The 26,483-nt window shown below is 35.6% G+C and overlaps 1 protein-coding gene across 3 annotated transcripts in view; it reads left to right on the top strand.

Annotated features, from left to right (window-relative positions):
* The window catches only part of LOC150089241 (solute carrier family 12 member 2-like), a 544,391-nt gene that overhangs the window by 177,420 nt on the left and 340,488 nt on the right, over positions 1–26,483 (top strand). For all 3 annotated transcript variants that reach the window (XM_090388535.1, XM_090388531.1, XM_090388539.1), the window contains exons 2-3: positions 3,567–3,653; positions 10,978–11,053. In XM_090388535.1, coding sequence (XP_090244661.1) covers positions 3,567–3,653; positions 10,978–11,053 — 163 coding nt within the window. The remainder of the gene's footprint in view (positions 1–3,566; positions 3,654–10,977; positions 11,054–26,483) is intronic.

Genomic DNA, 26,483 nt, shown 5'->3' with positions numbered 1-26,483 from the left:
AGACCTGTGTACAGTACTCAAGGTGTAGCCTCACCATTGCTTTATACAAAGGGATAATCACCTCCTTATCCTTGCTAGAAAAATTCCTGTATATCATTGACAAGCACCATGAGCTACTCTTGCAGACCGTCTACACTGCTCAGAAAACTTCATATCTAACTGCACAGTTACCCCCCCCCCAGGTCCTTTTCATTCTCTACCACTCTGACTGTACTACCACACAGTTGATACGTTACTCTGGGGTTACTCCTACCTAAATGCAGTTCTTTACATTTGTCAATGTTAAACTTCATTTGCCACCTCTCAGCACATATGCTCAACTTTTCTAGATCCTGTTGCAGTAGTGTACTGTCATTAGTGCCATTAACGAGTCTGCCAACCTTTGTATCGTCTGCAAACTTAGACATTAAGCTTGATATAATTTCATCAGCCTCATTAATAAATATAGAAAACAATGGACCCAACACTGAACCCTGGGAGACCCCACTAATAACATTAGTCCATGAAGAGCAGTGTCCACTGATTACTACTGTCTTCTCCCCCTCAACCATCCCTTTATCCATAGCAGCAACTTGCCCTTAATGCCACACTGCTCCAATTTGTACAGCAGTCTTCCATGTGCAACAGTATCAAAAACCTTCCTGAGATCCAAGTTTTTGATGTGAAAATTATTCTTTGCATCCAGTTTCTTTGGACCACGTCATAGTATCGAATCAAATCAGTCAGACAAGACTTTCCGTTAACAAACCCATGTTGTGTCCAAACTATAAATGAAGTCTTGTTTAGATCATCTCACGATATATTCCCGGAACACTTCATCTCACGACATATTCCCGGAACACTTACGAAACACAGTTTAGCCAGAGCCAAAGAACTGTTTGCTAATATTTTATTATATATGACATGCTGTGCATCAGGAGCATCTTTATTTCCAACACATGTAAAGCCGAAATTCAAATAACTGTCACTATACTTTCGTTTTGGTCTTTTATTAGTTGGTTACTGTTTTTTCACTTCGGATTTTGGGGAACAAAAGATGCGATTGTTCATTCTCACTTTGAAGTGTGACAATATTGTGTTCATTTTCATCGACCACAGTTGCACTACTAGAAGTACTTTGCTTCTCATTTTAAAGTTTGTTTTTTCAACCACCAATCAATGGTCACATATTTTAATAATAATATTTCGAAATACTAATAATTATCAAAAAAATTTTTACAAGGAAGTGAGTTTAGTTATGATATTGGTTCGCTTCCTCCTTTCCTTCAACCCATGTTCTCCAGACTAAATCACATATGAATGGCATACTAGATCACCACATTGCTACATTTTTGTAGGTGTTATTATTACCCCTATGCAAAGCCCACCAAAATAAAGTGTTCCATGGTATATTTGATTATTAGTCTATGCCAGTATTTTAATATCCGAAAAAAAATTATGTTAAATATTATAATGATACAAAAGTGGTGTACGCTACAAATATGCAAAATTTATTTTATTATTATTTTTAATTATTAATTATGATTTTTCACAGAACACTTGTTTACATCTCATGGAATACTAGTGTTCAGTGGAACAGTTTGAGAAACGCTGGTCTAGATGATCCTGCAGTGCTTCTTTAACTGGTGCCTCTAATTTCCCCAGAACAGAAGTTAAATTAACAGGTCTATAATTACTCAAGTTGGCTTTTGATCCCCATTTAGGAATTGGGGACATTTGCACATCTCCAGTTCATAGGTACCTCCCATGAGTCCAAGGGAGCTCTCATAATTATGGCTTACTTCCTTTGCTGCCTCTTTTAATATAACTGGACAGATCCCATCCACTTCAGGTGCCTTTCTTATGTTTATCTTCAACAATTTCTGCTCCACTTTGCTCCTAGTTATTACAAAATTATTTAGCTCACTGCCAGAGTTTAATACACCTCTGGCATTCCCCTCCCTGAATGATTCCATGTTTAAATGTAGATGCAAAATACTCATTCAGTTTGAGTGAGTATTTAGCTACCTGAGCAGGATCATCAACAGTTGAACCATCTATCAATTGGACCAATCTGATTCGTCCCCTTCCTTCTAGAGTTTACATAAGTAAAAAACTCTTTGCTATTTTTCTTTGCATCTTTTGCCAAAGCTTTCTTGGAATCTGCCTTTGCCTGCCTAACCTCCTTTGTGACTTGATTACAGACTAGCTTATATATACCATAGGCTTTTGTGGCCCCTATTAATTTATGTGTATCCTGTGTATTTTTCCTCTCTGCAACATGCCTCATTAGTTCATCTGACATCCATTTAGGCCTATACTTTGAACAATATTTCTTAGTTGATATAAAAAAGCCTAGTAGCTTCCAAGATTTATTCTTTGAATGCTTCCCATTTAAAATTTGCAGTTGGTAACATCTTCAGTTGGTTAAGTGTCTCAGAAGTGTCTCAGACCACTGTAGTCACCTTTTTGAAAGCAAAAACCCTTCCCTTTATTCTTTTTGGTAGTTACCTCTGAGTACATCCCAAATCAGCACACTGTGGTCACTGCCCTATAGTGGTTCCTTTATCTGCAGATTCTTAATGCATGAAGAATCACTGCTGATAATTAGATCAAGAGTATTATTCCCTCTGGTTGCCTCTCAAATATGCTGCTCTCGAAATAATTGTCCAATAAATACACAAAAGCCTTGCTAGTGTGTGAATGACCAACCCACAAGTTCCAGTCACTATCTGGGGAAATTAAAATCTCCCATAATACAATCTGATTTACTGGTCCTTTCTATTTCTCTCTACAGTTGTTCATCAGAGTCATTAGGCCTATACTCTCAATTTTGATTTCCCAGTGCTTACGCCACACCAAACTGACTCTGCACTGCACTGTCCACCTTTGTCAAGTGGCTCCACTTCCTTTGATTTTTTTGTTTCTTAATTGATAGCATAACCCCTACTCCCTATCCTGTTTATCCTTTCTGTACATATTGTACTCCCCAAATCGTAATTCTGCATTCCTTATATCTGCGACACCATGTCTCTGATATCCCAACACCTCAAATTCATCAAATTTTTTTACTAAATTCCCAGCATTGGTGTACTGTACATGAAAATATACATGACCCTGTACTTATTCTTAGCTGCTCTAACATAGCCCATGTATTTACTTGTTCTGCAATTAAATGCTAATGGCATTCTTACTCCTTGAGAGGGACATAAATTTATACTGGAAAAGGATTAGTGCAAGACAGATGTGCAAAAATTCTTTCAGCCAGAGAGTAATTGATTATTGGAACAAACTTCTATCTGGTCTTGTTGAAGTGGGTAGTTTGAATAAATTTAAAGAGAGATTGGAGAAATTATTAAAGCAGATGGGCAAATGAAGTAGGTAAGAGTTTTTTTTTTTTTTTTTCTTTTCCTTCTTTGTTTTGATACTGCTTAATACTAAAATGGTGCACTAATGGAATAACCACTTTCTGAGTAACGTGTTATTTATATTTATTATGCTACTATAGATTAGTAATAACCAACCACTTTAAATTTTAGCAAACCATTAGGTATTTTCATAATGTGATATTTTTATTTATTTTGCAGCATTATTATTATAAGCAGATAAAGTCAAATGAAGATGTCCAGTTATTAAAACCAGCAATAAAATTAGGATGGATCCAAGGAGTACTAGTAAGTATTTTTTTTTTTTTTTTTTTTTTTTATCCCCTTCAGCACAATAGTTTTTGTTTAAAGAAAAAACACCACATACTTGTCAGGAAGTGCTTAAAACCTTCTACAGCATTATACTGCTGGTGTGTTAACCATTGTTTAATGGTATTCAGTCTTAATAACAAAATTAAAATGAAAAGCAAAAAAAATTTTTAAATAAATAAAACATAAGATATATATTTCTTAATATGCAGTATTGCTGGAAACATTATATAACTCATTCTCACTATCACCCAGTCTTTCCAAGTTCAGGATTTTGAAAACTAAACCTGGCTTTGTTCTAAACTCCAAGAATGTATAAAATAGCATTTAGTGGGACACCGGAACACTTTTGCTAAATTTTTTTTCTCTTTTTTTTTTTTTTTTTTTAAATACAATTTTAGCCTTTTTCATCTTTTTTGATATTCACAATAATATACATTTTTTGCAAAATAATAGATTAATTTCTATTTATTCACATGGCTGTATTATGATGTGCAGATATTAATAATTAATGTTAGTTATACAAGTTATTTAAACTCCTAACAATCACTCAGATATAGATGCAATGTTTTTGTTCAGTTTTCCTAGTTTTTTAAAATTCATAATATTGTTATTGTCAGTCTTGAAAACCCTAACAGCCACAGTTATGAAGCAAACAGGTGTTTGCCTGCACATTTGTTATTTTTTAAATAAGTCTAATTTTCTTTTTTTCTGTTTAAGTGATGAAGGTTATTTTGTATACTAAAAATTGCAATATGGGTAAGTGGTTAAAGTTAGCTTTTTGGGTCTTCAAAAAAGACTTCATAAGAGTCTTTTTGCCAGTCAATCAAGGAAATCATTTCAACAATGTATACCAAAAATTTATCCACATATGGAAGATAGGTTTTTGGTACACATTTAAGGAAGTGTAATCTTAGTTATTTATCTTTTGGTTTTGCATACACTGGAGAAAAACCTTGTCTGCGTCCCCCAAATAGCAGTTGGGGTGGGGACAAGGGTAAGTTTTTTGAAACTAAGTATGTGGATTCAAAACATAAGCCTTTAGAATATTTCTGAAGAAAACTCACTTGTTTGTCATTCTCAGAAGTTAATATGAAGGCTGTTAAGGCATCTTACAAAATTAGTTTAAGAATAGCTAAAGTAGGAAAACCTCATTTGGACAGTCCTTACTGCTACGAGCAGCTAAAGGTATGGCCAGTTCAGTTGTGCAAGAGAAAGTAGAAAAACAACTTGAATCGATTCCATTATCCAACGACAGCATATCACAACAAATTTCAGACCTGACTTAAAATTTAAGGAACAGTTAATTGAAAAAAGTTAAGGCTAGTAAATGTTCTATTCAATTAGATGGAAGTACTGGTGTTAGCAACATGGCTCATCTTACATTTATAAGATTTGAAGATGAAGAGTCAGGAAAAGAAGAATTATTGGGCTAAGGTAAAGAAAGCCTGCACTTACGCGGAAAATTAGTTTCCCGACTCTAGCACTGCTCGCTCGATAAACAGACTGTAGGTGTTATCGGTCTGGAGCAGAAATCGAGAAGGATATATTGATTGACAGGTAGGCATGGCAAACTATGAAATGATTGGTGGTGGGTGCAACAGATGACAAGCTACTGTGTAGTCATTGGTTGGCATTATGATGTGTATTTACCAGTAAAGAACAGTGCATAATAGTTTTGTAATGAACGGTGAATAGGTAATAGTAGCGATGAATCTTTTGAGGTGCTGATTGATGTTATGATACATGTGTATCCGCACGAGTGTCTTTAAAAATAAAAGTACAGTAATAAATTAATATTTTGTTAATAAACAATTTGTGCTAGCCCACCCATGATTCTAAAGAAAGGTTAGGTTACCCTCTCTACTTCGGGAGGGGTTCAAGCTCCCATGGGATTCAAGTCAAAGTAACCTGACCTTTTTTCACCATTACAAAATACTGTAATGGTGAAAAAAGTTTAGGGTATGTGTGATTAGGACAAGTTACCATTAGTGCTGCTAAAGCGATAGTAAACCGATGTTACGTGTGTTGTGTTTATGCACCAATGAGCACATAGTTTGCCATGCCTACCTGTCAATTGGTTTGGCTGAAACAAGAAGAAGAAATGAATCAATTATAAGTTTATCAAGTGGAAATCTGCTGTACACCAATGGAAACAGTGAAAGGAGTGAAGGTGGAGTTGGGTTTCTGGTCCATAAAGATTTTAAAAACAACATTTTGGAATTCAAAAGTACATCACCAAGGGTGTCAAGACTAATACTCAAGATTTCTAAGAGGTACAAGCTAAAGATTATAATGATTTATGCACCAACATCGAGCCATGATGATGAAGAGGTTGAAGAAATGTACACTGAAATTGAGAGTCTTCTAGATGAGCAGAAAACCCACTACACTATTATTATGGGGGACTTCAATGCCAAGGTTGGAAAAAGGCAAAACAGCGCAGAAAGAGGAACTATAGGAAATTTTGGAATTGGTGAAAGAAATAAGAGGTGAAAGACTTGTGGAATTTGCAGAATCTCAAGGAATGTCAGTAATGAACACTTTTTTCAAGAAAAGGGTGAACAGAAAGTGGACATGGAAGAGTCCAAATGGATTAACAACTAATGAAATCGACTTCATCCTCACTAACAGAAGATATATTGTGAATGATGTTACCGTCCTGAATAAGGTAAATGTTGGAAGTGATCACAGAATGGTAAGATGTACACTTGATATAGACATACGAAAGGAAAGGAAAAAACTGACTCGAGTAAATAATACAAAGGTCTTTGAAATAACAGAGGAGGAGAAAAAGCAGTATGTACTGGAACTTAAGAACAAGTTTGAGCTTCTGCAGACTGCTCAGGACCAAGATATGGACGAGGAATATTACAACTTTCTGAAAGTGATAAAGCCCAAGAAACCTATAGGGAAACAGAAATCCAAAGAAGAAAAAATTAGTCAAGAAACACTTGTCATGATGAACCAAAGACGACAAATGAAGAGCAAGAAAAACACTGACAGGGAGAAAATTGAGTATACTGAGTTATGCAAAGCCATTAGAAAGAGACTCAGAGAGGACATAAGAAGATTTAACACAAGAAAAGTAGAACAAGCATTAAGGGAAAACAAAGGATTTAAATCAGCAGCCATGAGCAGTAATACAGAAAGACAAATGATACTGAAACTGAAGAATAGCGATGGTGTAATTATAAACAGCAGAGAAGGCATAATTCAAATAGCAGAAGACTACTATAGGGAATTATACAAGGAGCGAGGGAATGATGCCAGCAGTGAGGAAGATGGATTGCAAAGTAGCAACACATACGACATACCCGATATTCTTCCTGATGAGGTAGAACATGCATTGAAGAAAATGAAGAATCGGAAAGTCCCGGGGGAAGATGAAGTTACTGTAGAGTTGTTAAAATTGGGAGGAAGAGACATAACACAAAAATTGGCAAGGCTCTTCACAAAGTGCATTAGAAAAGGTGTGATGCCTAAGCAGTGGAATAATGCAATCATAGTTTTGCTGCATAAGAAAGGAGATAAATCAGAAATTGGAAATTATAGACCAATTAGCTTGTTATCCCATATCTACAAGTTGTTCACAAAGGTCATTACTAACAGATTAGAAAGAATACTTGATGAGAATCAACCGAAAGAGCAGGCTGGCTTTAGGACAGGATTCTCAACTATGGATCACCTTCACGTAATATCACAGCTAATGGAGAAAGCAAATGAATATAAAACACCATTATGCTTGGCATTTGTGGATTATGAAAAGGCATTTGACTCCATACAGCATAAGGCAATGTTTCGGGCACTGGAAAGACAAGGCATAGATACTCCATATATTATGATTTTGAAGAAAATATATGAGAGTGCTACATCCTTTATTAGACTAGACAAAGACAGTAGGAAATTTAAAATCGAGAAAGGAGTTCGACAAGGAGACACAATATCTCCGAAGCTGTTTACTGCTGCCCTTGAGGAAGCTTTCAGAAGATTAGACTGGTCGCAGAAAGGAGTCAATGTGAACGGAGAGTACCTAAACCATTTACGATTTGCAGATGACATTGTGGTCATAAGCCACGATCCCAAAGAATTAGAGGAAAATCTTAATCAGTTATGCACAGTTAGTAAGGATTTTGGACTAAAGATGAATATGGCTAAAACAAAAGTAATGATGAACAAGTATGCCACGGAAAGGGAAATAATGATTGAAGGAGCAGTAATTGAAAAGGTGGAGTCATATACTTATCTGGGACAAGTTATTAGTTGTAATAATGATAAATGGATGGAAGTCAAGAGAAGAATAAATTTTGGATGGATAGCATTCAGGAAATATAGTCACATACTGAAGAGCAATATCCCAGTTTGTCTGAAACGTAAAATAATGAATCAATGTATACTCCCCACCATGACTTATGGAAGTGAAACTTGGGCACTCACCAAAAGAATGGAAGAGAAGCTAAGAACTACACAGCGAAGAATGGAACGAATTATATTGGGAATCAGACTGTTAGATAAGAAGAGAAACACATGGATTAGGCAGCAAACTCAAGTAAAGGACATTCTTATCAAAACTAAAGAACTAAAATGGTCTTGGGCAGGACACATAGCTCGAAGACATGATGACAGATGGACTAAGAAAATAACAGAATGGTACCCAAGAGGAGCTAGAAGAAAACCTGGAAGACAAAGGCGGAGATGGATAGATGAAATTCATGAGTTTTTGAGTAGTAAATGGATGGCCAGTGCTCAAAACAGAAGGAACTGGAAAGTTGCTGGAGAGGCCTTCATCCTGCAGTGGATTGAAAATGGCTGATGATGATGACCTGTCAATTAATATATCGTTCTCGAGTTTGCTCAGACCGATAACACCTACCGTCTGTTTACCGAGTGAGCAGTGCTAGAGTGCAGTATCGGGAAACTAATTTTCCACGTAAGTTATCCAACGTTTCTCGTCGTTCTTGTGCAAGCTTTCTTTACCTTCACCAGTTATTGTTTTGCAGACTACTTGTGTGGTTGCAGTACTTCAAATGTCTAGTTTTAAAAAATAGATCAGTTTATGACAGTTCGTGGCATAGAATGAAAAAAAAAAAAAGTGTAGAGCATATACATTTGTGGGAAAACACATTGCAGTTGTTGTCCAAATTGAAGAAGTTGCTCCTTATGTTAAATATGTTCTTCACTGTAGAATTCATCAAGAGGTTGTAGCTGCTAGAAAAATACCAGCCATTTTGATGCGCAACAAATTCAAGATTTTTGATATATGCCACACTGCGTATTAACCCACCTATTTGAACTTCATTCAGAGTGCAAAGTTTTCCTCACTTCCTTATTTCTACTTCAGTCTTAAGCAATCACTTTAATAATGAAATGTGGTTTTCCTGATTGGCCTACCTAGTAGATATATTTTGCATACAGGGTTTCTGTGTGACACCATTCTCAGTCCACGACATAAAAGCTTTCACAAAAAAACTGTTTTCATTATCAAAGAAATAAAGTGGACAAGTATCTTCCTTTCTATATTTGGACAGTTTCATCAGTGAAAATAAATTCACTGGATCCTGAATTGGCAGCCAGTATAAAGGAACATTGTGAGAACTTAACTTGAGACTTCAGAAAATTTTTTCCAGAAAAGCTGACATCAGAATTTTGGATCAGGGATCCTTTTTCTATTGAAGCCATTCTACCAGAATCGTTAACAACAAACAAGAAAGATGAACTGATAGAGCTTTCCTCTGATGTATTTGGCAAGAGTTTTTTAGTTGGAGAGACAAAAAGAATATCTGCTCATTTCCAATACAACTGTAAAATTTCTGTTGGTATTTAGCACTACTTACCTTTGTGAATGTGGATATTCTTCAGTGATTTATATAAAGAATAAATATAGGAACAGATTGATTATTAAGCCTGATTTAAGACTGAAACTAAGAAAAATTGAATCAGACTTATGGAAGTTGTTTGGCTAAACAAGCATACCCTTCACACTGAAAATTTAACTAGTTTGTAATGTGATTAACATGAAAACTTGAATTGCTTATATTTTATTTACCATTGTTAATGACAATTCATCTTTTTTTTTTTTAATAATTACCTGCTGGATTAAATTTTGTATGTAACTTATGCTTAATTTTAATTGAACTTACTGTCAAATTATCAATTTATCACTTTGTGTGCTAGATTAACATTTCATATTAATATTTGAGCTTTATTTTAATTAGAGCATGTCAGATTTATCTATTTACCAACTTTTTTTTAAAATGTTTTTTAATAATTATCTGCTTGTTTAATGTTCTGCACACTTTTGTTTCATTTTAATTGTATCCATCAAACTTTATCAGTTTTGATTTATTTTATTATTTTTTTAATAATTATCTGCTTGATTAATATTTTGCATAAGCCAATTATAGGTTTTATTGTAGCTGTCAAATTTATGAATTTCTAAGTGTGTATTTATTTATTTTTTTTCAATCATAATTATTTGCTTGTTTAAGCTTTCACATAAGCTAGTTGAGGCCTCATTACACTTGTACTTATCTTTCAAGTTAAAGTTTGGCCTTTTTTCCTTCAAAAACTGACATTAGCAGTTACCCAGAGAATTTAACCTGTTTTTATTTAAATAAAAAATCAATAAATTATATGTTGAAATTGTTCAATTTCACTTGTTGGTATACACCAACAAAAAAGTTTTTTAGAACCCTTGTTCTGAAGTATTAAAGTAGCAAACTAATGCAAATAACAAAACTAGTATTTATTTATTTATTCTGGAATAGGCTGTTAGCAAACTAAAGTATGTTATGAAAAATATAACCTTTCCATAAAGTCATTGCATTGATCTTGCATTATGTTAGCTTATTGTTTCACTACACATAAACAGCACCTCTTATAACAAAAACATGATGCTGTTTGTATTATGGTGTCATCTTGATGAATTCTATTCTCTGATAATTACTGTCATCTCAATTTGCAAGGGGAACTGTGGCATTCCCCATCAATCCAGTGACGAGAGAGAGAGAGCTTTTATTTCTTCTTTACCATGAGAGAATTTGGTTTGCTCATTGCATGTTCCTTGCTATTTATAATAGTTTATGAAAACAAAGAATAAATATTAAAATTACAGATCACAGCATAAACAAAAAAAAAAGTATTTTAAAAATTTTGAAATGCCTTCTCAATTACTATAATTTTTGATATATGAAACTTTTAGGCATTACTTGTTAATTGAGATTCTGATGAATGATAAGTAGGAGGGGAAAACCCATTATTTATTATTTAACAGATATTATTACATGATATATTATTTATTTAGGTACGTTGTCTTTTAAACATATGGGGAGTAATGCTATTTTTGAGGTTGTCTTGGGTGATTGGACAAGCAGGTATTGGTAAGTAAACTGCAATTACAGCATAAACTTAAATTTCCAAGGAAATCTAACATTGTGATTCATATTTTATTTGACTTTCATATAGAGGATTTCCTTTATTAAAGCACATTCTTAAAATTATGTTAGTTTTTAAAATGGAAGTTTGCCTTCTATTATTTTTGAGAGAGAGAGAGAGAGAGAGAGAGAGAGAGATTTATAGTTGCTTACGTTGTGTATAGTTATAATAGTATTTGAAATCAGATTAGCATTATGCCCTTTTCAATTAATTAACAAGGAAAAACATGCTTATTACATTATAGTGTTTTTAAAATTTACTTTGTTTATAGTTTTATAGTCTTCGTCTTTTCTACTAAGGGAAAGAGGAAGAGAATTATGCATATCATCCTATTTTAACATTATTATAATGGCAAATAATACAAGGTTTAGAGTGAACATAGAACAGAGGCTGCATTGGGGAAGATGCTCTCACCAGGTTGTGGTTTGAGGTGTCTATTGAACAGCTAACATTAATTGTGCACCCAGATGGATTATTGGAAAATCAAAAAATCAGAAGTGTTAAAACCTAGCTGATAGGTAAATGAACAAGCTTTATATGGTCATTAGTAATAGCAAAAATTGAAGCCAGCTGGAAATCACAATGGAAAGTAACTTCTGTCAGGAAGGTTAGATTGGAGAAAACTATGTTTCAAAGTAAGAAATTCAAAACATTTTAAATGATTTTGAGTAGATTGGGATAGAGGGATCAAATTAATTTGACAGAATTTGAAAGTGATTTTGAGCCAAAGGAGAACATTCCCAACTAAGAAATATTAAAGTGGGCACATTCATAAAGACTGGACTGCCTCTGAAGCAGAAAGAATTGCACAGCAAATAAAGAGCACATAATAACTGAGATTCTGTGTGAAAAGTAAGTGGAGCTTAGCAGCTTGTAGAGGGTAATGGACATATTGAGATTAGAATTGCAAACACATATATACTGTATGTACAATGAATTAAGAAGTTATAGCAGATTTGAATGGGTTTTCCATTTGTTTGACTATTCATGATACACTGACACAGAGGAGGCAAAAGTTGGGGGCAGGTGAGGGAAGTAGATATGTTAAGAACACAATATAGCTTTGGCAGTGTCCTCTACGTATGTGCTACTCATACTTCCTGTAGAGACAACTGGCTGAGTACTGGTAGCAAGATTATCCAGATCAGCAAAATCATTTGCTATCTGGATGTCTTCTAGAGCACTGTTTCCAAACCTGTGGTTCGGAAACAGTGCTCTAGAAGACATCTCAAAACTGGAAATTAAAATCATTAATTACGTATGGCTCAGTCTCACTCACACAACCTATTATCAGCATGAAGTCTTTTGTCAGTATAGACCGATTCAAAGTACATATTCAATTCATCATAACATCAGCTGGTTATTATTAAATTACAGTTGCTCAGAGTGAAACGGATACAAAAATATAGATTGTGACAAGTTTAATAATAGGAAATATACATATATTAGATTAGATACATACAAATAAAAGCTTTCGGTCGTTTAGTCAACCTTCTTCAGTTAAACTGACAGTTAGAATGGAGCATGAGGGCGTGTACTGCCAATCTTGTACGTGATTAATTGTTGGATGTTGAAGCCGGTGGCTGTGATGTATGTGAATGTGGCCAGCGTTTTTCAATGGACAGGATTGCTGTTTCGGTGATATGGTGGACTTGACAACCACTGTTCCTGTTCACTGAGGTATTGGAGCATTTGATGTTTAATGACTCCAACCAGGCGCGTCGCCGATAATGGCGGGACTTATCCACAATCACGACATCGCGGTATGGGTCAATGTCTTGGTGGGTGGCCCAAACGTGTTCGGCAATAGCTGAGTGCTCCACATTCGCTAAGCGGATTGCTGTTTTGTGTTCAGAAAGGCGTTTTTCGAGCCGTCTCCCAGTTTCCCCGATGTAGCAGCTAGTGCAATCATGGCAAGAGATGCAGTAGACCAATCCGCTTTGTAGTAGGGTGGGGACAGGTGTTTTTACCTTAGAGATGAGGGATCGTAATTTTCTGCCTGGCAGTTGTACGCATTTTATTCCATCTGATTAAAATTCTACAAACCTGTTGTGATAGGTTTGGGTAGTGTGGGATAAAGGCGCTCATGGCTGAGTCATCACCTTGGATGTTTCTGTTGGTAGCTACGTGGTCACGTGTCTGTAGGTCACACCTGTCAAGGGTATTGATGGGATAGCCACACCTCGTTAGATCCACCTTGACTTTAGCGATTTCGGTGCACCTCTCATTTACAGAGCTAGAGTGTCCAGGCACGAGTTAGCAAGGTTTTCTTCTAACACCAGACGATATCTCCACCGCCCTCAGACTGTGCTTAACAGGCGGTGCAATCATATTTAATGACTCCATTTACCAACAAGTACACGGCACAGCCACGGGTTCCCCGGTTAGTTCGGTCATGGCAAACATCGCGATGGAGGAATTAGAGGGTCGTGCATTTACAAATGTACCAGATCCCATTGTCTTTTGGTGTCACTATGTGGACGATGTGTTCGTAGTTATCCCCAGAAATTCAGGTGACCGAATCTTAGACCACCTCAATTCTCTGTCACCTTTCATAAAATTCACGATCGAGCTAGAGTCGGACAACACCATACCATACTTAGACACCCTTGTCCGGCACGAGGGCACGTGCTCGAAGACAACTGTCCATCGTAAACCAATGTGTGCTGGCCAATTTACCAACTTCCGGTCAACACACACACATAGCCATCTTCTTGCCACTGCACGAACCTTGCTAACTCGTGCCTGGACACATTCTAGCTCTGTAAATGAGAGGCGCACTGAAATCGCTAAAGTCAAGGCGGATCTTACGAGGTGTGGCTATCCCATCAATATACCCTTAACAGGTGTGACCTACAGACACGCGACCACGTAGCGACCAACAGAAACATCCAAGGTGATGACTCAGCCACAAGCGCCTTTATCCCATACTACCCAAACCTATCACAACAGGTTTGTAGAATCTTAAAATCACATGGGATAAAATTTGTACAAATCCCAGGCAAAAAATTACGATCCCTCATCTTTAAGGTAAAAACACCTGTCCCCACCCTACTACAAAGTGGATTGGTCTACTGCATCTCTTGCCGTGACTGCACTAGCTGCTACATCGGGGAAACTGGGAGACAGACGGCTCGAAAAACGCCTTTCCGAACACAAAAGAGCAATCCCCTTAGCGGATGTGGAGCACTCAGCTATTGCCGAACACGTTTGGGCCACTCACCATGACATTGACCCACACCGCGATGTTGTGATTGTGGATAAGTCCTGCCATTATCGGCGATGTGCCTGGTTGGAGTCATTAAACATCAAATGCTCCAATACCTCAGTGAACAGGAACAGTGGTTGTGAAGTCCACCCTATCACTGAAACAGCAATCCTGTCCACTGACAAACGCTGGCCACGTTCACATACATCACAGCCACAGGCTTCAACATCCAACAATTAATCACGCACTTCACATACAAGATTGGCAGTACACGCCCTCATGCTCCATCCTAACTGTCAGTTTAACTGAAGAAGGTTGAATAAACAACCGAAAGCTTTTATTTGTATGTATCTAATGTAATATATGTATATTTCCTATTATTAAACTTGTCACAATCTATATTTTTGTATCCGTTTCACTCTGAGCAACTGTGATTTAATAATAATGAATCCAGAGTGCACAGGCCTCTTTAATCATACATCAGCTGGGTTATCTAAAACTTTCCCACACTTACTGCACGAAGGTCTGATCTGATTAGCTTTCTTCTTTGTTGTATTCATGTACATGAAAAATTCTTTTTCTCCATTCTTTGCTCTCTTAGCCAATGTTTTCTCATACACAGCCTTGGCCTCCCTAACCTTATTTTTGGTACTGTTACGGTTCAACCTGTATCTATTGTAGACTTCAGTAATTCTTGTCACTCTGTAACTATCCCATGCTATCTTTTTCTGCTCAATTTGACTGGCCAGCTCTGCAGTCAGATTTTGGTATTCTCCTCCTGCAATATTTTCTGTATATTATAGGCCAAATGACTGTGATAAGTATAATACACTGTCATACATACAAATAGAGTATGCTAGTAAATTTGAATATCTTGCTTTAGGAAATTTTAACATTCTAGGTATCAATTAGGACGTGTTTTGTCAGCTGACTCACTAGGAAAACATTTCTAGATTTCATGGATGACTGCTTTCTATACCCAATGTGCTAGAGGAAAGAAGAGAAAGCAGTACATTTAATTTGCTTATCAGCAGTGATTCATCTTGTATTAAGAATCTTCAAATAAAGGAACCACTTAGTTAGGGAACATAGTGTATTGATGTGGAATTATTCAAAGAAGTAACTACCATCAAGAATAAATGGAAGGAATTTTGCTTTCATAAGGCTGATTTCAATAGTCTTAGACATTTTATGGGACCAACTGACATTGTTAACAAATACCATTGTTAACAATTACCAACAACTTGGTCTATAATCAAGGAGTTAGGCATGCCAACTAAGATTATGCCAAAGCTGTGGCTAAGAATGCAGAGCTAAGTAGTAAAAAATTATTTAATTATATTAAATGAAAGAAGGTAAGGGATTGAGTATATTTGTCTACTTGATATGAATGGCATAATTATTGATGATTCTGGGTAGGCTGCTCATAATGTTTTGCATTTACATTCAAAAGCGAATAAATTTTCAGAAATGGGAAAACCAGATGTTTAACCCTGACTGATTGTTGAATGATTTTACGATAACTAAAAGAATGCTAGAAGTGAAACTGCTGTAGCTGAGATTCTGTTCAGTTATATTAAAATAAGCAAAAAAAGAGGTAATCAAACTTTTGCAGCAATAACAAGAGCATTCTTGGATTCAAGGTTCTATGCTTATTCAAATGTACATACAGGTAACCTCGTATAACACAGTAGTTTGGTTCCTACAAAATCTTGTGTAATGCGAAACAGTGTTATATGGGACTAAGAACCAGTACAAGAAGGGGGGCGTTACATTCCAAAAGCTAACAAAAATACCCCCATTTTTTTTTATAACTTATCGGAAACTTATTTTTATAGTAATAATAACTTAATATTTTAACTTTTAATATTTTTAATATTTATTATTTACCTTATAATTTAATTTATTATTTAATTTAATTTTTTTAATAGTAGTAATTTAAATAGTAATGTCTTACCTTACAAACTGTGATACTTATGTCAGATAATGTATGTTCATTTAAGTTTCCTTCTCTTCATTGCTGCTAAGCACAATCTCTTCTGTAGCATCTAGATTGCATGTACCTTCTGCTCTCTTTAAAAGTCATGAACTGCACGTTTCAAAGTCAATTTTTTTTATGGTCTCAAACAAGCACAAGTTCAATAGCACAGAAAGTAACCCAGGGATCTCCCAACAAAATACAGTGGACCCCCACTTTAAAGATATATAAAGCACAAATTTAACTTTACCTTACCAATTAAAAAAAATTAAATGATACATGAAAATCAGAAGAATATTTTCCAGTTAGCAAAATAAAAATAAATTTACGCTTACGTACTGTAATATGTACATACTAACTAATTGATATTTCTCTTCACTGACATTTTTGGTTGTAAAATTTAAAACAGTAAAAATGATAAGTAATTAATAAAAAAGAACAGCGCATGCACAAGTTGCAAGTGAGGTACAGAGTAATGAGTTTCTGAAAATTTATGTATTTTATGATTGAATATTTTGTGGAAGGGAAACATTTCAGCACAATAACGTGAAAACCCACAGAATTCCAGCTATCAGTACTATATCAAATGCAAGAAGATAGTTTACTACCCATTTATAATTGATTACACTAACAGAAAAGACCAATAAACCAGAAACTGCAAATTGTTTTTATTGTTTTGTGGTAATGACCTCCAGAAATGTGCTTTAGAAAAATACCATGAAGACGATAAAGACTAGAGTCAACACCAGGGATCCATAAAAAGGAATGGAAACATTGAAAATTACATCTAACATAATAGCAGGGTTTTCCCAGCACAAAAGCTCAAATACCATGTTATATGAGATTCCCCGCAATTCTCAAACCGTGTTAGAGCGAAACTTTGTTGTAGAAGTACCATGTTGTGCAAGGATTGCAGCAATTTATCAATTGTGTTAGGGTGGAACTGTGTTCTAGAAGTACTGCACGTTGTACAGGGGTTGCGGGTAGTTTACTCGTTTATGCTTTCATCAGTATTATTAATAAAAATTGAAACACTTCAATGAGATCACTTTGTAGGTATCTATTTTCCAAGCACTGTAATTTGCAGAACAGAAATCTTTCTTGGCAAGAGTACCCTTCTGTGTCTTTCACTAAATTGTTACTCCTCTCTGCACCCATTCCAGCATATTCACATGTCTTAAAATGAGGCTTCGAGACTTATGCATCACTCAAGATGTTGCCTAACCATTGCCTAACACAATAGGATAATCACTTTGTCCATGCTGGCAAAATTCCTCTCTAGTAGGCTCTCAAAGCATGCAAAGATTAGTTTCCTAGCATCCCTGTGTAAGTGAGAATTGATGTAAGTCAGGGTTTCCCTATAGAAAATTATTGAACTAAGGTAAAACTAGATGGATTCCTCTAAACTATGTATGCATATATATAAAATCAATTTCTTTAAATTGAATGTACATAAATCTTAAAGATGATTCCATCCTCATAAAGAGTATGCCTTTAGGGAAAGCTGTATTTATTCTAAAGGTTGTTTGCACATGCAGAACATAGCACTGCTTATTTCCCTAAGCAAACAGTAAAACTAGGGAGGTATGTGGGGTCTTAGCTTTATTGGTTCATTTGAGCAATAAGTACTGCTGCATCCACTTAAGTGTTGTGAATGTGTAAAAGCAGCCAGAGACACACACATTGTCCTTATTAATCCATATGGTATAGTCTAGTTAAAATATGGAAGTCTTATGCACCAAATGAAAACCCAATCCTGCATATCAGCTATGATGTTGACCTTCCCCTTTCTGTTACTTCCCATTCCTTTCACACACTGCTGACTGCCATCATGAAACAGCGATGCTATAATTATGAGCCACAAATGTAACTATGAATCAGGAGGTTAGTTGTGTATAAGTGGGATTGTGTACTTCGAGACCCTATTGTATATCATTAACAGAAACCCACAAGCTGTCCTAGCAGTCTCTCTGCACTGCTCAGAGAATTTCATGTCACACTGTACAGTTATCCCTAAGTCCTTTCATTCTGCACTACCTTGAGTACGGTACCTTCCAGTTAGTATGTTATTCTGGGATTGCTGCTGCACATATGCTTTGCACTTATCAATATTAAACTCTAGCTGCATCTGCCAGCCAAATTTTTTTAGGTTTTTTTGCAGTAGTATTCCTTCATTCCCGTCATTAGTACCGTGCACCATGTCAACTTTCGTATCATCTGCAAGCTTAGACAATAAGGTTGATATGCTTTCATCAGGATTATTAATAAAAATTGAAAACCGTAAGGGGTTTAGCACTGAACCATGAGGGACTCTACTAATAACATTAGTCCAAGAAGAGTAGTTCCCATTTATAGCCATCTTCTTTACTCTGCCATTCAACCATCCCATTATCTATAGCAGTAACTTTCCCCAATACCACACTGCTCCAATTTGTAGCAGACTTTTTATGCAGCATAATGTCAAAAATTTCACTGAAATCTAAGTGCATCCAGTTTCTTTGTTACTACATCATAGTAACTAATTAGATTGGTGATAAGGTCGCTTCTTAACAAATCCATGATATGATTTTTTTTTTTTTAACTGCATTCCTGTCAAGATGAATATATCAAGCATACAGGTCTATTCTTACTTCACTCTAAATTCTCTTTTGTAAATAGGGGAGACAATTGCAATCTGCCACTCTCTAGCAACTTCCACTGAATCCAAGGATACTCTCATGGTTATGGCCAAGATTTTACTCACCTCTTACTGCCTCTTTTAATATAATTAGACAGATTCCATCACCATGAGAGCGATATTCTTTTAGCTTCAACAATTTCTCTTCCAATTTCTTCTCAGTTATTACAAAATCATTTAGCTCCCGGTTATAATTTAGTATAAATATACTCCTGGCATTCCTATTGTTATTTTTTTTTTCTTTTAGGAGCATTAGCAACTAAGGCCATATTGCTCCGGGGATATGCGGTGGTCATTCCCTGACCTTTTCGCATCCTCCATATTTGGTGGTCACGGGCTTGAACCCCGGTCTAATCAAGAAGCGTGTACTATGCACTGCTGCTCCTACCCACCTGGCTACGGAGGTGCCTTCCCATCCCTAAACTTAATGTTTGAATACAGGTGAGAAATACATATTCAGTTTGTTAGCAACCTGAACAGAACCATCAATAGTTATGGCATTTATATCTAGTGGGTCAGCCAGTGTGGTTCATTCCTTTCCTCCTGTTTTTAATATAAGTGAAGATTCCTTGCTACTTTTCCTTTTCATTATTAATCCAAGACTTCTCATAATCTGATGTAATTTAATTAATCTAATTAGTGACTTTATTGAAGAGAAGTTTGTACTTTTTAGTTTCTGTTTACCCTGATAATTTATAATCATTCCATACATTTTTTCCTCTGCCACTAGTCTCATCCCATCTGATATTATTTAGGTCTAAACTTTAAACAATATCACTTAATTGATATAAAATGCTGGTACCTTCTAGGATTACTTTCCTGAATGCTTTCCATTTTTAATTTGCTTTTGGTAACATCATTGATTGGTCTAACTATAAAGAATTTATAAACTGTCTAAGACTACCATAATCACCTTAACAAAAGCTAAATCCCTACCCTTGATCCTTGATGGTACTTATATTTTTATATCATGATCTATCAGTGTATCATGATCACTGCCACCAAGTGATTCCTTTATCTGGAGATTCTTAATGTGCAAAGAGTGACTGTTGGTAATCAAATCAAGAGTATTTTGCTTTCTCTTTTTGTCTCTCTAACACTTGAATAAAAGTAATCATAGAATAACTTACTCTTTGAGTAGTTTGAGTTTGGTAGCACCAAACTCAAGTGACTCGGTGACTCTATTGTTAGGGAGACGGTAAATATATCATGCAAAAAGAATAAGTGGAATAGGGCGAGATGATGTCTGCCAGGGGCAAAAGTTTTGACTTTGTAGAGCAGATATCTTTTAAGGGCACAAAGGGTGATATCATTGTATATGTTGGCATTAATGACGTTAGAATTGGAGATCTGTGGACTTACTTAACAAGTGCCAGGGTGGGCAGAAGCAGCAGTACGTAGCACATGCTTCTTCATTAGCTCGGGATTTGAGCCCGTGACCACCAAATACGGAGGATGCAGAAAGGTCAGGAAATGACCACCACATATTACCGGAGCAATATGGCCTTAGTTGCTAATGCTCCTAAAAACCAAACAACAACAAACAAACAAACAAGCTTAACAAGTACAGGTCAACATTTAAAAAAAAAAAATGTTGCAAGTTAGGGTTAAATTTGAAGCTGTCTGCAATTCTGCCTGGACATAATAGGAGGGAATATATGATGAGAGCCTTGTCAATCAGTCCAGCCCTTGGAGAGTTTATGCAAAGCTCGTGGGGTAGAATTTTTCTCAGTGTGATCTGTGCTTGTTAACAGAAGAGATTATTTTTACAAGGATGGGATACACTTAAATAGAAAGGGTACAAGAAAATTTGCTGATGCTACCAAGGCAGTGTTAGACAAGTCAGAAAACTGCGAGCTTGGGGAAATTCACAGCAGGCAAAGATGAAAGTGATTCTTGTACTACTTCTATTGGAATGAGCAACAGCCTGGAAAGCAAGGTGCTGGGAGTCTATCATGGAACAAATAAATGTATGGGTTGTGTTAGAGTAACTAAGAGTAAGAGTAGATGCATGTATGCTTGCATCTACACCAATGCTAGGAATATAGTAAATAAATTTGAATTTTAGGTGCTGGTGAAGACATCAAATGCAGATATTGTTGGGATATCAGAGACATGGTGTCGCACAGAGATGCAGAATTAGAATTTGTGGATATCCAGTTGACATGGGTGGACAGTGCAGTGTTGAGTCAGTTTGGTGTGACATAAGTAGTGGTGTAACTAGGGTGAGGCAGGTGCAGTATGTACCATGGGTGCAAAATTTCCTTTTTATGTTTAAAAATGCAAAAATTTCAAAAGAACAGTTTTCAAAGGATGCAATTTTTTTATTTTTCGTGGGTGCCACAACCCAAGTTATACTTCTAGATATAAGCACCGGAAAAGCAAAGTTGAGAGTAGGAGTGTGTTATAGGCCTAATGACTCTGACTACAACGAACGACTCTACACAGAAAATGTAGTGAGCCAGTAAATCTGATTTTCTTATAATGGGAGATTTTAACTTCCCAGATATAGACTAGAACTTGTGAGATGGTCACTCACACATTAGCAAGGCTTTTGTGGCTTTATTAGATAATTGTTTTCGACAGCAGCATGTTCAAGAGGCAACTAGAGGGAGTAATACTCTTGATCTGATTATCAGAAGTGATTATTCATGCATTGAGAAACTGCACATAAAGGAACCACTAGGTGGTGGTGATCACAGTGTAGTGATGTAGGATTTACTCGAAGGTGTAACTACCATTGGTGTAAAGGGAAGGGTTTTTGCTTTCATAAAGGTGACTACAGTTGCCTCAGACTGTTTCTAAATTCTGTACAGTGGGAACAACAGTTGCCAAAAGCAAATTCTAAATGGGAAGCATTCAAGGAATTAACCTTGGAAGCTACTAATCTTTTCATACCAACTAAGAAATACTGTTGAAGATTTAGGCCTAAACAGATGTCTGATGAGACTTATGGCAGAGAAGAAAAATGCATGGGATGCATATAAAGTATCAGAAGACACAGATGTCTATGGTAGATATAAGATAGTCTATAATCAAGTGGCAAAGTTCGTTAGGCAAGCAAAGGCATCTTTGAGACATCATTTATGAGACATCTTTGTCAAGGGATGCAAAGAAAAACAGTAAAGACTTCTTTACTTATGTAAACTCTAGAAGGAAGGGGATGAATCAGATTGGTACACTTGATGTCGATGATTCTGCTCAGGTAGCTGACAAACTGAAAGAGGAATTTTGCTAGCAGGGATAATGAGGTGATTATCCCCTTGTATAAGGCAATGATCAGGCCACACCTTGATTACTGTCTACAGGTAGAGTGCTCATTTTAGGAAGGACCTTGAGCTACCAAGAAGAGTACAGAGAAGGGCAATGAGATTAGTGCGTGGAACGAAGTGTGGCTGTTAAGAATATAGGCTTAATTTCTGCAAATTGTGGCATCTGGAGACTAGGCACCTACATAGTGATCTGATTGAGGTGTATAAGGTCTTGAATGGTTTGAACAAGCTCACTGCTGATGGGATTCTTCCTCTTTCCCAGATTAAGCTCCTGAGGAACATAAATTCAAGTTGAGGAAAGACAGTTGTAGAATAGATGTGCAGAAATTTAGCTTTAGCCAGTGGGTGGTTGATTGATGGGAGAAACTTCCATCTGGTGTTGTGGAAGTTGATAGCTTAAATAAATTCAAGAAGTGGAAAAACATTGAGTGATGGGTGAACAGAGAAATAAGTTGAACAGAGGTTGCTTATCAAGTATTTTTTTTTTTTTTTTAAATGAGTAAAGCATGAAATATTGGTTTATTGAAATTTGAATAATATGAATTTTATTATTTTACAGACATAATGTAGATATTTATCATATAAAACTGAATGACACACCACTGTTTAATAATGTTACAGTAACAATTGCAGTATACCAAATACATATTTCAAACCAAAAATTTTATTTATTCTTCTTCGGAAGATTTTACTAAACAACATTTGAAGTGCTCATTCTGCTTCAGGAAGAAGCACACATGTCATACACTTGCATTATCAGCTAGAGGAGATGAAGTAACTATCATATATTGAAAGAATATATATTGTTTGACAGTTGGTTACTGCTACTTGAAGCCATTCCTGGAATAATTTGTTGTTATTATTAATAAGTATATGGTGCAAGGAAGCATGAGGCTTATGCTGCACCAGCCAAATAAATAAAGATTTATTTATTCAATAAATAAATTAACTTGGTGAAGAAAGATTTATTTATTTAACAAATTAACCAGGTGGTGAATAACATAAAACAAATGTGACTGCCTAAATTGAATACAAATGACAGTTCAGCATAGGGAAAATAAAGACATTATTATTCAGAGAGCTGACAAAGGAGATATAGTGGTAATACTCAATAAACCCGATTATATTAATAAGTTAGAGTCAGTTGCATCAGATACCTCCACTTACCTTGAGGTAGACCCGGGAATATTTACCAATTTGTTCATTCAATGCAATAAAATGTTAACTGCATATTGAAAAAACCACCACTTTACTATGACTCAGTTAAAGGAATTGAAGGTCAGACCATACAATATTCCTGCACTTTTCAGTCGGGTAAAATTACATAAGGCCGGCTTTCCTATTCGGCCTATTGTTTCCTACAGAAACTCGGCATTTTCATCCTTGGCCACACACGTATATAGCATTATAAAACCCTTTAGACAGGCAATACAATTTGGGATTAAGAACTACGATTTAATAACCTTAAGGACTGTAGACTTGGCGGTAATGATAATTTATTCTCACTAGATGTTACCTCGTTATATACGAATGTAAACGTTGAATACACATTAGATATTCTTTGGGACATGTTAAATAACTCGATACCTATTAATTATATGAAGCTTCCTATTAAGAAAATTTTTCACTTAATTAAACTTAGTTGAAGCCAGCTAAGATGATAATCGATCTCTGATAATAAGCCACTCAGGCTTATTATCAGAGATCGATCTCTCAACGATTGAACATATACATTTGACACCTTTTCTACCCCGTATCACATACTATGAGAGATATTTAGACGATGTTCTAGTCATTACCAATAGTAGCACTATCCAAGACATTTTACATTTGTTTAATTATAGTCATTCTAGACTCAAATTTACATTGGAGAGGGAGAATACGGATACTAGGTCATTAAATTTTCTAAATTTCATGCTTACTCGGGACGCGAATAAAATCCAATTTAACATCTATCGTAAACCTATAAACACCGGTATGCTTCGACGTTATAACAGCTATCACCCATTCACCTACAAAATCAATTTCTCAATGCTTATAAATATTCAATGACAGAATCTGCTTTTGGGCTCAGAAATACAAATATTAACCAGCAGCAGTTAAGTGGCACAAGCAGCTTAACAGATTCTTTAAAGATACTGAATTTAAAATTGTGGCCAGGCCAATATGGAAATTACACACTATACTGAACAACCGCTCAGTCCTTTCCTCGTTCAACCCCCTTTCCTAGTGTACAACATTTGTTGTGGTGATTGTGACTCATCTTATCAGGGTTCTATGCGGTTTCCTCTGAATTTGTGCCAATCAACGTGCAGCCTCAGTTTGTGCTTCTTGTTCAGCAGTGTCTGAATTAGCCTTTTATGCTGTTAATGAAAAACACTTTTGTTCAACGAGACCAAAATAATTAGTGTCCAATGTAATTATACTATTATTAGTTGCAGAAACTGTTGAAATTAAATTACATGAGAATTCTATTAATGTTTGCCGACCATATCTAATCTCCAACTCGTGGTTCTTTACGTGCATGCGCAAATAATCCCTATTTAAGTTCCATGCTCACCCCTACTCAGTAATTTTCATTCCTGCGATCACAACATATGGTCAAAGCATTGCCAGCTTCAGGAAGGAAAATCATTTTGCATTTTGTTTGTTAAATTGATTTTTTTACTTAATTTTTAATTGCATTAAAATTGATTTTTAATTGTGTTCATTTGATTTTTAATTACAGTTGGTCGTCGACTTACGACTGACTTCCGTTCTGACTGACAGGTCGTAAGTCGATCTGGTCGTATGTCGGCCATATATTTATTAACAGTATTTTTTAACCTTTCTAATCTTTTTATCATCTCTATGATTTATTTTTATAATCTTTTATTTTTCATTTTAAATACAGTAATGTTTTTATCTTTTACTTAGCGATACTGAATATACCTTCGTTTCTACGCCTAGGCTATCTCTCTCTCTATGAGGTTAAATTCAAACGTTCTCTACATTTTAATTGGTTTATTATTCATACTGTTTATAAAAAAACAAAACTCCAATCTATAATTATATTGTACATAATGTACTGAAAATACAATCTAAAATCAATTTCTACTCCTGACCTATAACACCCACTATATGTTTACTGAGCAAGCAACAATACAAATGCCATTACAGCAAAGTACTTTTACTGGTAAACTTCATCGAACTTTTGTGTGCTTCTCATGCAGGCTTTATACCTTTGCCATGTTTCTTTACTTCTGAACAACAAAATAGATGATCTTTTACTGACCGTCAGTTGTCAGTGCTTTTGAATGGTGTATTTTATAATGATGATTTATTGTAAAATAATAAGAGAAGTTTACTTCAATATAGTATGTAGAACACTTCCATATGATACTCTCCAGAAATTAAAACGGAAAAATCGAAAAACTTATGTTAGAGTAACAAATAGTTTAAAAAATAATTAAAAATCAATTTAACGCAATTAAAAATAAGAAAATTAAAAGAATTTAATGAAAAAAATTGCAAACCTATTTATTTTCCTTCCTGAAGCTGACAACGCTTTTCGATTCTGTCATGATCACAGAAATAAAAATTACCGAATAGGGGAGAGTATAAAACTTAAATAGGGATTATTTGTCTTCGCGCATGTGCATAAAAGCCCATGGATTGGAGATAATCTCCGAAATCGGAGATGTCATGTCTGATGACAGTCTTCTCAATCGGAAAAAACATCTCCAAATCAAAGATGATGTCTCTGATTTATGGGCTTTTATGCGCATGTGCAAAGACAAATAATCCCTTTTTAAGTTTCATACAGTCAGTCCTCATATAACACGTTTACATTACACGAATTCGATCATACACGATTTATAAATAGGAGAACGATATCTTATATAACACGAACCGAATTTGCTTATGCACGATTCGCATTTGTGTTTACAAGAAATGGCAGTCGAACGCGGAATCACCCCAACCGAATGCAACACGATAGGAATGAAGAGAAGATTCCGAAAATGTATTTATGTGTTTTATATCAGTGAAGGGGAAACACATTTCACCATAATAACGTAAAAATCAACACAATTCCAACTATCGGTATAATCGCAAATGCAATTAGATCGAGTTTACTACCAGTTTATAACAGATTCCACTAGCAGAAATGCAACAGGAAATTGTTTTTATTGTTTTATGGTAGTAACCCCTAGAAATGTGCTGTAGTAAAATGTGAGGTGTTAATAGTGGCCTTTACGGT

Source organism: Mastigoproctus giganteus, chromosome 2, assembly GCF_048544385.1.
Source record: "Mastigoproctus giganteus isolate SK-2022 chromosome 2, ASM4854438v1, whole genome shotgun sequence".
Classification (NCBI taxonomy): domain Eukaryota; kingdom Metazoa; phylum Arthropoda; class Arachnida; order Uropygi; family Thelyphonidae; genus Mastigoproctus; species Mastigoproctus giganteus.
Note: the sequence above shows the minus strand (reverse complement) of the source record. Positions and strands in the feature narration are given on the sequence as shown.